We start from the raw sequence: 13,459 nt of genomic DNA, 5'->3' as shown, positions 1-13,459 counted from the left end.
TTTTACTTTTTTCATAAAAATTTTCTTTAAAGAAATTATTAATCAATACCCTAACATACCCTAAAAAAAAAAAAAAAAAGACTCTACATGTCACTCAATGGAAAAACTAATGAAAATCCATAGATTTTTTTTCGCACATTAACTGTTGGCTGTTGGTGATCCCGATGATCCTAGACCTACAATGCTACAAGAATTTTTGGCGCCAAATTCTAAGTAAGTGAATAAAAATTCCCTCTTTCACTTCAGCCTGCCCGCGGTCACCTAACTTAGCGGGCAGCCACTCCTCTCATCAATCTCTCTCATACCTATCAATCTATCTATATGTGTGCTTATGTCACAGCACAGTCTCCTTTCGCCTCGGGTTCTCTTTCTATGCCTTTATCTCATTTGTACAAAAAGAACGTTGAACACAAACGCGAATATAGCAGAATTGTTAGGTTGAGAGTATTTTTTAGAATATTTTTATAACAAATTTTAGATTGAAAGTATTACCGGTGGGAAAAAATAATTTTTTTTGTGAATTTTGATTAAAAAATTATAACAAAATGTCGCATATAATTTATAAAAGTATTGTAATCGTATTTTTCTAATAAAAAATTATTCCTTCTTTTCTTTCCTCCTTTCCACGTTTAAAGCGTATCTCACTATTTATTATCTTTTCTGTCTGTCTCCTCATTTCTCCAAACTCTCTCTATTCCTTGTTTGATTTGGAGAGTTTCACTCGAATCTAATTCCCAAACCAAAGCAACTCTTTTAATCTTCCTCTCTCACCTTTTTATAAAAACTAACCCTTTTTCCTTTCTCGCACTACTTTCCCACCAAGTTTCATATTATTCCCTTATTATTCTTGTTCTTCTTCTTCTATAATACACATCTCAAAGGTTTTTTTTTTTGCTTTCTCTATTAAGTCAATCTTAAGATGGGGTTTTCAGAGCAAGCTGGGGCAGAAGATAAAAGCTGGGTTATTGCCGGAATTCCATTACGGGCTCCATTGAAGCCCATATATACGAAACCAGTGGAGAATGGATGGGAGGAAAGTGAAGAAAGTGAGGAGTGTTTGAAGACTCCAACTGGGGAAGAATCAAGAATTCCAAAGCCTTTGAAGTGCCCACCTCCTCCGAAGAGGAACAGAGTTGCTCCCATTCCCAAGTGTAATTATCGTGGTGATCAAGTTAGCAAGGTGTACTACTTTGATCCTTCAGAGTTAGAAGCTCTGTTTATTCGGAGGGATAGCTAGTTCTTTTGTTTAGGCATGAAAATATTTGGTTCTATGTTTGTTGCTTTTGTTTCTTTTTCTTTAATTTCTCTTGTTTTATTAGGCTTCTTGTAGTGAGGTAGGTTAGGTAGGACTAGAAGTTTATGTACAGGCTCTTATTATTAATAAAAATTGGCAATTTAGGTGATTTATCATTGTGGTTCCTTGAAGAAATTTTTTTCTTTGTTATCAAAATTTTTTTTTTCTTGAAGAAAACCTAAGAGGGAGTTTTTTGAGAAGAAGATAATTGAATGACTCCCTAAAATTAGATACAACACTCCAATAATATGTGTGCAATGAGGTTTGAATCTAAACATGTTGAGTGGAAGATAATTGTATGACTCATACATTTATATATATACTAGCCTCTAATAATGTGTGTGCAACGTGACGTGATTTGAATCTAGACATTAAGGGAGAAGAATGAGTACTTTTATTACTCTTTATGAACTTCGTGATATATATATATATTTGTAGAATAAGAATAGAGTTCATTTTTGATGTACTCTGACATGATACACCATTAAATTTAAAAAAAGTTAAACCTTAATTGTCAAATCTATCGTGTTTTAAATGACGATGGTGGTGCAAGTTCACATTTGTAGAGTGAAAAATTGTAAAATAAAAAGGACTACTTTTGTGTTGAACATGGTGAAGGCATGAAATTTCTTTCAATTTTTTTTTTGAATATTATTATCCTTGATCTTATCTTTCATCTCTCTCTATTAGGAACTGTTTATGTTCATGCGTACGAACAATGAATGGAAATGCAAGTCAAAATCAAGCTAAACAGCCAAAAGTTGTCAAACTCACGCAGGCAAAAAAGTAAATATTTTTCAATAGGGTAATGTAAGAAGATGCTGCACGGATGCTATATAGCCAATTGACAAAGACAATTCCTCACTTGACGTTTTTGTATAAGCCTCTAGTACCTTTATGCTCTGCCATCATCCCCCTCTTTAGAATTAAGAGAGTTTGGTCTTTGAGTGTCCCACACCTATATGACCCCCCACCCACCTCGGACTCTTATATAATTGGTGGGAAGGTCCTCTCTCTCTAATGCTAACTTTTCTCTGATTTCTCATCATAGAGGACAAAACACAAGTGGTAGGGAAAGATTAGAATCCTATGTAACTTGAACGGTTCTTATTTTGCACTTCCAAGCTCGATTTTTGAAGACCAATAATTGATACATTCACTTGACATTGTTTATTCAAAGTGTAATTTTTTTAAATAAAATATGGAACCCTTTATTATAAAGGTACAAAACCCTTTTGTTTATGAGTGGATAATCAATAATGGTCATGATTGTCAAGGTGTATATGTTAAAAAAGAGTATGTGTGACTAGGGGAAGTTCACCTACTAAACTGAGGTTATTTTGTAGGTTAGAATAAGTGAATTGGGATCGGAGCCATAAATGAGGCAATAGTGTTGCAACACGTCCTGAATGTACTTTGTTATGTGGGTCATTTTTGGATCAGATTACTGGCTGGATGGATGTACTAAGTTGATTCCCATTATTGGAGACCACATGGAGGGGAACAAAATTGTTTGGCAATTACCATGCACTACTGAATGCAAAGAGGGAACATACGAATTTTTAATGTATGTTTGTGCTAGAATATACTAGGGGATAAAATTTGTTTTTATCATGTGTGAGTTGGCTAAGTTTATTTTTATTTTATCCATAAAAAGTTACGTGTCATATTTATCCATTTATGTATTTAGTGAAAATCACCCTAAAAAATAAAAGTGTATAGTGAAAGTGATAATCAAACATAATTATGGTTGAGTATGTTTTTTTCAAAAGACTAAAGTACATTTTTGACCCTTAAAGTTTGAGATTGTTTACATTTTGGTTCTTCATGTTTAATTTCATTTTTATATATTGGTAGTGTTGTCCATTTTTGTTAATAATCTAATGACACCAAAATAGACCTATATGGGTAACCTTCTTAATGGAAGACATTTATCTATCACTTAACTATAAGATTACTAACAGAAATGGACTTATTGGGGGTGAAAATGGACGGCATAGAAAATATTAAATTCAACTCAAACATGAAACACCAAAATAAAAAATTTTGAAATTAAAAATTCCAAAATGAAAACAACCTTTTAATTTTTAATAAGTGTGCCAGGCATACCAGACTTACCCGTAGAAGATTAAAGTTTATACAATCACATGCTAAGTGTTCACTTTATGATCAGCATCACCAATTCATCTACAGCTTTCCTAGTGTCCACAAAATAATGGAAAGAAAGCTTAAAAGTGGAATCATCTTTGTGTATATATATATATATATATATATATTTCTATCCTACACCATCATGTAGGGGAGGGTAAGATTTATTATGAAAGTTTTATTTTATCGCGTAAAATATTATAGTGCAGTAGAATAAAAAACTAGTGTGCAAACATCAATTCTCAAGTACAAAATCCTTTTAATAAAAGAAAAGGTACAAGATCTTTATTCTTTAGTGCTCAGCTTAAAAAAGAAGTACAAAATCGTTAGTGGGGTAATATTGAGCAAAGCCTAAATGTTTTACCTAAAAATTGACAACATTCAGGTGCAGTGCATGAGAATAACTGGATGGCCGTCAGCAGGGCTCTGATTAATTAGCCATGAGGAACTCATTTTGATTGATTTGCTTGTGGGGGGGGCCATTCACGCATTCTTACAATCATACTGGAAGAATTTCTGTGATGCAATGGGATTGGTACCATATGCTTCAAAGGCTACAACACATATAGGCTATAGCGTAGTATCTTGCCGCATGAGAAGTTTAGAGTTTATAGTTGTTTGTACCAAAAATTGACTGTTAACATGATAATAAGAACAATTATTACAATAAAAAAGCATTCTTGACATGGTGGTAATTCTACAAGTTTAAGTTCTCGGGTAGGAAGTAAGGGTTGGATTCAAGTTCTCAATATAGAGTTTCATAGTACATATATATTTAAATTAAATTGGAGTAAGATTTCTATTTAAAATAAATAAATAAATAAATAATAAGAGAAATTATACACCATAACTTGAATTTCACATATATATATATATATATATATATATATATATATAAAACCAGCTCACCCAGTTTCTAGTGGTCCTGAGAGTCAAAAGGATTAAAAAATGAAACAAAAACAAAGTGACGTGAGCCGTGACCACTAGCATCCACCGGCTTGTTTGACTGATCCATACGTTAATTCCAATTTTGTCAATGATAGAACTCCCAACATGCCAGCAATTACTGTTTTGGTGGTGGACTATGTTATTTGTCTACCATTTTACTAAAAAAATTTTATTTGTTTAAAATTGCTAGTCAGTAATCAGTTTCTGTATAAAAATTTTTGCTCACTCAGCAATTTTAAATAGGTGAGAATTTTTTAGTGGAATAGTAGACTACGTCACTTGTTTATTAAGAGGACCTTATAATTTCTCCAATAATAGACGCCTCTTGGTTCCTTGAGAGCGTGAAATTAGCCCACCATAACTCCAATACTAAATACAAATCTATTAAAAAAATTAAAAAAAAAACTCAAAAATCATTTAATTTTATCACATATTTTTACTAAAATTGTCTTTAACTTCTTCTAAAACTTTTAATTGTTTAAAATTCTTGTGAAGAAATTTTCTAATAGGTAGGATGAATTTTTTATTTATTAAATAAGTATTAGATAAGTGTCTTTTGTCATTAGATTTTTTTTTTTGTTCTTTTTAAAAAAACAAACAAACACACACATGAGCAAAAGGGAAAGAAGTTTTGAGTTTTAAGTTTTAACACAAAGTCACACCACAAACTCAAAAGTTATGATAACTTTTAAGGGATTGTGGAGTAAGTTATACTAAAGGAAAAAATTTAATAATTAAGTGGAATTCAAACCTTTTTCTTAAAAAAAAAAAAGAATTCAAACCAATCTTCAACAATTAACAATTGAGCTGATTTGAACCCCCATAAATTACTCTAATCTCTTCTACCTTTTATTAAAAAGTTTATACTTTTTTGGTATTTTAAAACTTTATGCAAACCCTTTTTGTGTTTCAAACATATACGATGGATGGAAACTATTAAAAAAGTTATTAAAATTAAATGAAATGCCTAAATTACCTTAATATTTTTATTGTAAAAGATTTTTATAAACTTTTATTTTTTCTGCTACAAAATTCTCAAACTAGTAATTTCAACTGTCCATTTAGAGTTTATTTATTTATTTAAGAAACACTTTTTTTTCGTGGTTGATAGAATCTTTGAATATGTACTAAAGTGAAATTTTACAAAACATGAGCGAGGTTTTCACCTAAAATCAAGGGAGATTGAAATGTTTTACTCTTTTGTTTACTATAATGGAACGAATCTCATCTACGCTATACTTTAAAAAATATGTGTTGTTTTCTAGATTTTTTTTTAGAGCGTTTCAACTTATAACGTTCACTCCTGATGATAGCTCTTTATCATCAGATCAAGACACCAATTAGTTTTTAGTGTAGGTGAGAATTGAATCTCAGATCTCTTATTTAACCATGTTAGAGATATATTAGCCCATTAGCATAAGCCCAAGCCTAATTCTACTTTGTGTGCAAGCCAAGTTTCCTACTTGTACTAGAAGCCTATTAGTTTAGGGTTTAGTCTACTATATATACACATGTTATGGTTCATTGTAACACAGGATTTGTTCTACACTCTAATATATTATTGATGTAGCCCTTTAGGGTTTCCTCCGTGGATGTAGGCCATTAGGCTGAATCACGTAATCCTCTTGTGTTATTGTGTTCTATACTTTATGCTTTCGCTTCCGCATCCATAATAGCATATTCAACATGGTGTATCAATGTTAATATTTAATAAACCATCAAAGACTTTACCAGTTAAGCTAATTAGAACCCACTACTAGAATTGTAAATATGCTTATACTAGAATTGTAAATGTACAATATTCACAACATTATTCTTAAGGCCTCTTTTTGGTAGGAATGATAAGAAAATGTTATGATAATAATAGTAAAAGTATTAAATGAATAGAAAATATATCAATTTTAATCATATATTATTAGTAGAAGGGATAGACCAATTGAGAAATAAAAGGATAGAAAATGGTTATGCATTTCTCTTGTTTGATTAAGAAGGTTTTAGGGTATAATTTGTTTGGGGATGAAAAAGTGGGAGGATAAAAAAATGAGGAGGGGATGGAAAGTGGGGAAATAGAAGATATTTTAATTTTCCCTATAGTGTTTGATGAGGAGTGGAAAAGTAAAGGGATGAAAAACTCTTTTGTTTAGATAAATGAGAGGATAGATAATGTAGATTGTATAAATTTTCTCTCATGCCTCTATTAATTTTAAAAAAAATTCAAATGATTTTTTTATTAAAAAATTGTGTATGAATAGGCACTATTAAAAAAAAAAAAAGTAAAATAACCCAAAATAGAAGGGAAATAAACCCATATTAAAAAAAAGGGAAAACAGATGAGCAAAAAAAAAAAAAAAAACCGAATGAGAAGTGAATGTTGCACAAGGAAATGAAGAAAATGAGAAAAAAAAAGAAGAGAAATGAACATTGCATGAGACATTTTGTCCAAATCAAGCAGGAACTTTTGTAATGTTCCCATTTTTTTTTCTCTAGTTTTTTCCCTGATTTGGGGAGATTACATTTTGGTGGGCTTGAGAGACCACACTTGGGCCCACAATTTTCCCTCCCATTTTCTCTTCTTACCAAATGCCCAAAAATATCATTTTCTCTCCACTCTTCTCATCCCCTAAAATCACCTCAACCAAATGAAAACCTTAAGATAAATACGAGGGAAAATTATAATAGGCACTTCAATTATAATAAAAAAAGTAAAATAACCGAAAATAAAAGGGAAAGAAACCCATATTAAAAAAAAGGAAAACGGAAGAGCAAAAAAAAAAAAAAAACCAATGAGAAGTGAACGTTGCACAAAGAAATGAAGAAACCAAAGAAGAAAATGAAAAAAAAAAAAAGAAAAAAGGAAAAAGAAGAGAAATGAACATTGCAAGAGACATTTTTGTCCAAATCAAGCGGGAACTTTTGTAATGTTTCCTTTTTTTCTCTAATTTTTTCCTTGATTTGGGGAGATTATATTTTGGTGGGCTCGAGAGAACACACTTGGGCCCACAATTTTTCCTCACATTTTCTCTTCTAACCAAATGCCCAAAAATACCATTTTCTCTCCACTTTTCTCATCCCCTAAAATCTCCCCTACCAAACGAAATTTTAAGATAAATAAGAGGGAAAATTGCGATTTATACATATTCATTGTAGGGGTCTAAAACACAACTTATGAAGAACAGTGCTTGAGTTCTTGATCAACACAACTAATTTCTAAATAAGAAGGGATAGAAATTCACAATGGAAAGATTGGACAGATGAATGAAGGCAAGGAAAGATTGAAATAGACACTTTGATTGAGAAAAACTATTTCCCGAGGTACAAAGAATGGATCAAAGAAGAATACAAGTTCTTACTCTCTCTCTCTCTCCTGATTTTTTTGGATCCCCCCCTCTTGTTTGCCATCTCCTCCTTTTATCCTTCCTTCTTCTTCCTTTCTAGTTGGATATCTCTTAGCTGGATTTGGGGAGATACTTGTCCCATTAGACACTTCCCTGCCATTTGGACTATGAAGATTAGTTTCTAGGTTAATAAATGGGGTTTAATAAACATAAATAAAATAATAAAGAAGAAGTTTGTATCAATATTGAAAATAACTTCATTAGCATTGAGATATGATGAGAATTGAGAAGTAATAGGATTAGGTGAGGTCTTGTACACCCAAAGCTTGCACATCCTTCCTGGGCTATTCTTTACATTGATGCTCTGAGTTGGAATTCCCCATCTCACTTTGAAAGAGTCAATTCATCTTTTTAGTTATGACTCTATTTTTCATGTTTATCTCTTATAAAATTCCTAACGTTATTCCCCTTTTTTTTTTCTTAGGAAAGTATTTCTACATTATTCCTAATCAAAATTAGGTGTTTCAACTTTCAGTAAATATATAAGTTTTTGTTGAAGACCAAAATTTGACAAGAAAGCCCATCCCATGAAAAATAAGGAAAGACCATGGGTCTTAACAAAAGAAAGCTCAATTCTTGTAGTTAAGAAGGACCATGAAGGCCCAAAGTCCCAAAAAGAAGGAAGAAGAAAGAAATAATAATAAATTAAAAAAAGGAAAAGGACCCAAACTTGGTTAGGCCAGAGGACATGCAACAAGAAGAATCAACAGCAAGACCCTAGGACCTTGATATGTCCTTTTGAAGCCTTGAGAAGAGGACCTTGGCTAACACATGAGAAATCCAAGGTGTATATTCAGATTTCCAGCAAAAACCATTAAAAAATCCAGCAAAACCAGGTATTATTTTTATAATCTATGGTCCAAGCCCATGGGATCCCTAATTGGTAGTAACGGAGAAGTGATTTGGTCGGTAAGGGAGTGATTCTGGTGAAAGGAGGATCCCGAAGGTTTCCTTTGGTTCATATATTTGTTTGGAATGCATGGATCAATGGAATACTCAGTTCTCCCATGTACATGGCACCTCCTCACAATTTCCTCTCAATTGTCATTTTCAATTAAAATTGTCATTCATTGCATTGAGCAGCCTACCCACTCATTTGGCTTTCCAAGAAGAAATCTTCTATTTGTAGCTAAAGGCAAATGTCTCTTTTGAGTTATGATTGCCTAATTAAGCTAAACCTCTGCCTTATGCACTTTTTCAGGTTCTAAAGGATATGGTTTTACCTAGCAGATTATGGACGTCCTCGCATGGGATACCAGACCATGTCCACTATAAAAAGGAACACTAAGGCATAGCAAAAAATGGGGCAGAAAATTGGGGATTCAGATGGGAGGAAAAATGGGAGAGTTCAGAGGTTCAAAACGATAATTCTTAGAGCTTTAAGAGCCCAATAAGGAAGAGAAGAGAGGAAATGAACAAAATAAGAAAGTCAAAGAGGAGGAATTCTTCCCATATCCTTAAAATCATTCAAAATATCACTTAGCCTCCAAAGAAATATATGCCAAAATATGCACACATTAGACATCACTCTCTCTCACAAAAATCCTCCTCACTTGACTATCTTGGAAGGTAGTACCTAAGCAAAGCTACTTAGGCTTGAGTTCCAAATCCCATAAGTCTTGTGCAAAAGCACTAAGTCTGTGAGAATTGGGGCCAGGATACTCGTGGTTGACTCATTCTTATGAAATTCATTTATATATATGTATATGTATTAGAATATATATCCTAATCTGAGGAACTAACTATTATTTGAAGATATGTGTATTGTATAGTTGTTCTTGTGCAGGACCTATAGAGATAAAAGGAAAGAACAAAACTCCATTGCATAATAAGCATGGAGAAAGATCCTACAGTTCAAGGAACTAGAGATTCTGGGTTCCATTGATTATAGATCTAGTACTCCTAGGAGCCACAACATCTCGTTCAGGGTACCACGACATCATGCTCGGGGAACCAAGTGAAGAAACTCTTTTAAATGTTCACACAATAAAAAATAAGTTTTAAACATTCTATTTCAATCTCATTCTCATTGTGAATATTATGAATACTTATTTTACTTATTTCGTAAGAGTAAAGGGTCATTTTATGACATTGAAACACTTATAATGGTATTTTATTGCTTAGGAGGAAATCGTATTTTTGCCTTGAGTAGTTTTATGTGACTTGCGCACAAATCAGTTCATATAACGACCTTAATAAGCTGCGGAGAACTGGACCCAGTCCAACCATCCATCCTTGGAGGCCCAGGATCCCTTGTCATTAATGGACTTGGGTACTTTCCAAAAAGGGAACTCACAGTTTTTTAACGTACATCTTGTTATCTTATATCTAGTTTTAAGGAATCCATAAAAAATAAAAATAAAAAGGAACATTGATAAGAATAAAAGAACTCAACCCATATAAAACATTTTGATAAGAAAATTTTAACAAATAATTAAAAATATATAAGAACAAAAGATATTGATTATCAAATTGTTAATATATAGAATAGTTAATTGCAAAATTATTCTTAATTTTTTCACCTGGTTAATATTTTAAATATTTTATTGCTTAATTTATAAAAAAAAAATTATATAACAAAAGGTTAAAATCAAAGACAATTGAATTACAAAAAGAAAAAGTTGATATCAACAAAATTACAAAATGTAAAATAAATAAAAAATAAAAACAAAAAGAAAATTTGATATCAACAAGAAAACTTTTGTATTTATCCAAAAGATTGATAATATTTGTGAGGACCCGAAGATCCGAGGACCCGAGGACCCAAAGATCTAAAGACCCGAGGGCATTAGAGGAGTATAAAAGTCAAGGTCTCGAGGATGAAGTGGGATGGCCTAGCAAAGGACGAAAGATAGATTGATGATGTGGAGGGTATATTGCAAATATCTGGGTGGGGGTTGGATAACTAAGCAAGAAGATGTTATGCCAGCCGTAATGTCTATTAGGCTTGGGAATGTCCTTCTTTGGGAAGTTTATACGGATGGGGCATCTAATCAAAAGGGAGCAGGGATTGGAATTGTGCTGATTACCCCTGAGAAGTTAATTATGGAAAAGTCACTACGGCTAGGATTTGTAGCCACAAATAATGAGGCTGAGTATGAAGCTCTCTTGGTAGGCGCTCAAATGGTTAGGCATCTGGGAGGAGAAATAGTGGAGTTGTATTGTGATTCCAGATTAGTTGTCGGGCAAGTTAATGGAGAGTTTGAGGCAAGAGATGAAAGAATGAAAAAATACCTCGAACGAGTCAAAGGGGTGTTAGGTCTGTTTAAGAGTTTTAAAGTACGACAAATTCCGAGAAGGCAGAACGCTCATGCTGACTCGTTGGCCATGTTAGCCACATCTTTGGGCTCAAAGTTACCACGGACGGTAATGGTAGAGGACTTGTTGACCTCTAGCCTTACTGGCATCCCGGCTGTCGGGGTTCACAGCATTCACGTTGGCCCGAGCTGGATGGATCTGATTATGACCTTCCTACAGTGCGGTGTGTTACCCGAAGATAAAGTGGAAGCCGAGAAGGTACGGAGAAGTGCCCCCCGATATTGGCTTTCTGGGGAGCATAAGTTGTACAAACGTTCCTACTCGGGGCCATATTTGCTCTGCGTACATCCTGAAGCTGTTGAGCCTTTATTGGAAGAGTTACATGAAGGAATATGCGGAAGTCATACGGGGGGAAGATCGTTAGCCCATAGAGCCATGATTCAAGGGTATTGGTGGCCAAATATGCAGAAGGCCTCCCAGGAGTATGCAAGGAAGTGTGACCAGTGTCAAAGGTTTGCACCAAACATTCATCAACCAGGGGGAGTCTTGAATCCATTATCTAGCACATGACATTTTGCTAAGTGGGGCTTGGATATTGTCGGACCCTTTCCTCGGGCAATTGGTAATAAAGGATGGCTCCTTGTCGGCACAAATTATTTTACTAAGTGGGTGGAAGCCGAACCATTAGCTAATATCAGGGATGCAGATTCTTAGAAGTTTATTAGGAAGAATATCGTAACTCGCTTTGAAGTCCCGCATACTTTGATTTCTGATAATGAACTTCAATTTGATAGCAAGGCTTTCTGTAGGTATTGTGCGGATATAGGAATAAGGAATGGATATTCAACACCGGCCTACCCTCAAGGAAATGGTCTAGCTGAGGCTACAAATAAAGTTATTCTGGCAGGATTAAAGAAGCGATTAGACGATGCTAAAGGAAGATGGGTAAAAGAGTTGCCTCATGTGTAGTGGACTTATCGTACTACCCCCCGAAGATCAACAGGCGAGACACCCTTTTCAATGACATATGGAATGGAGGCAGTAATCCCGTTGGAGTCAGGCTTTCCCACCTTGAAATCTGATCAGTATAACGATGCGAGTAATCATGATATGCTGTGCGATAGTTTGAATACCATTGAAGAAAGAAGGGAAGTAGCCAGTGTGAAGATAGGCAGCTACCAACAAAAACTCAAGCAGACATATGACAAGGGAGTAAAGTTAAGACCTTTAGTACCAGGAGATTTGGTATTAAGAAAAGTGGTGGGGACAGCGAGAAATCCTGTCTGGGGTAAGTTAGGGCCTAATTGGGAAGGACCGTATAGAATTACGCCTGTAGCAGGCGTGGGGGCTTATCGTTTAGAAGATTTAGATGGAAGGATAGGTCATCGCCCCTGGAATATAAATAACTTACGATGTTATTACTATTAAAGGAAGAGCCTTCTTTTGTATCAATTGTAGGCTTATTTTGTTCCATTAGTCTGTGTGTTTTTTTTATTGGAATAAACTATACCCAAGTATTAAGCTGACCTTAGGTTTTGTTCGGCTCCTCGGGCCACAAGTCTAAGAGAAATTAACAACTTATAAAAATTCAAATGTTAAGCTGACCTTAGGCCTTATTCGGCTCCTCGGGCCACAAGTCTAAGAGAAATTAACAACTTATAAAAATTTAAGTATTAAGCTGACCTTAGGCCTTGTTCGGCTCCTCGGGCCACAAGTCTAAGAGAAATTAACAACTTATAAAAATTTAAGTGTTAAGGTGACCTTAGGCTTTGTTCGGCTCCTCGGGCCACAAGTCTAAGAGAAATAAACAACTTATAAAAATTCAAGTGTTAAGCTGACCTTAGGCCTTGTTCGACTCCTCGGGTCACAAGTTTAAGAACTTAACACCTTATAAAAATTCAGTGTTAAACTGACTTTAGGCCTTGTACGGCTCCTCGGGCCACAAGTCTAAAAAATAATAACCCCTTAAAGAAAAGTTAAGTGTTAACTTAATCTTAGTTCTTGGTCAGCTCCTCAAATCATAAGTGTAAGACAAAAAATGAACACTGTTTGCTGTTGGCTTATGTTGCAAAATTGATGATCGTGATCTATGTTATGTGTGCATGAAAATTTATTATCTTAGCAATAAGGCATTGTACTTGGCAAATGAGTAGAAACAAAGTAAATACTTGAGTATTGCAATATGTTAACAATAAACAATATGCACGACACGACTATAATTCCTTCCATTCAGTTTAAATAAAAAAAAATGGCAACAAAAAGAACAAAAAGAAAAGTAACAGAATCAAGTGCTTGTTTGTTTGTCTTTAGGGTTCTTCTTCTCTGCTTCTTTCTCTTTTTTCTTCTTTTTTGCCTGTCCCACTTCCTTTGGATCGGCTTCGTTTCCTTCATTCACTAGCTTGGCGTTGGGAGAAGA

General features: G+C 34.1%; 2 protein-coding genes across 2 annotated transcripts; both read left to right on the top strand.

The window, feature by feature from the left end:
- Positions 1-919: 919 nt before the first annotated feature.
- Positions 920-1,237, top strand: LOC142629046 (cyclin-dependent protein kinase inhibitor SMR6-like). Its single transcript, XM_075803042.1, has one exon. It carries the CDS (start codon positions 920-922, stop codon positions 1,235-1,237), a length of 318 nt encoding a protein of 105 aa, XP_075659157.1.
- Positions 1,238-12,075: 10,838 nt separating this feature from the next.
- LOC142629045 (uncharacterized) lies at positions 12,076-12,471 on the top strand. The gene has a single exon (XM_075803041.1). The coding sequence runs from the start codon at positions 12,076-12,078 to the stop codon at positions 12,469-12,471; it is 396 nt and encodes a 131-aa protein (XP_075659156.1).
- Positions 12,472-13,459: the final 988 nt, after the last annotated feature.

The sequence above is a fragment of the Castanea sativa genome, chromosome 3 (assembly GCF_040712315.1).
Source record: "Castanea sativa cultivar Marrone di Chiusa Pesio chromosome 3, ASM4071231v1".
NCBI lineage: Eukaryota > Viridiplantae > Streptophyta > Magnoliopsida > Fagales > Fagaceae > Castanea > Castanea sativa.
This window is presented reverse-complemented; position numbering and strand designations above follow the sequence as displayed.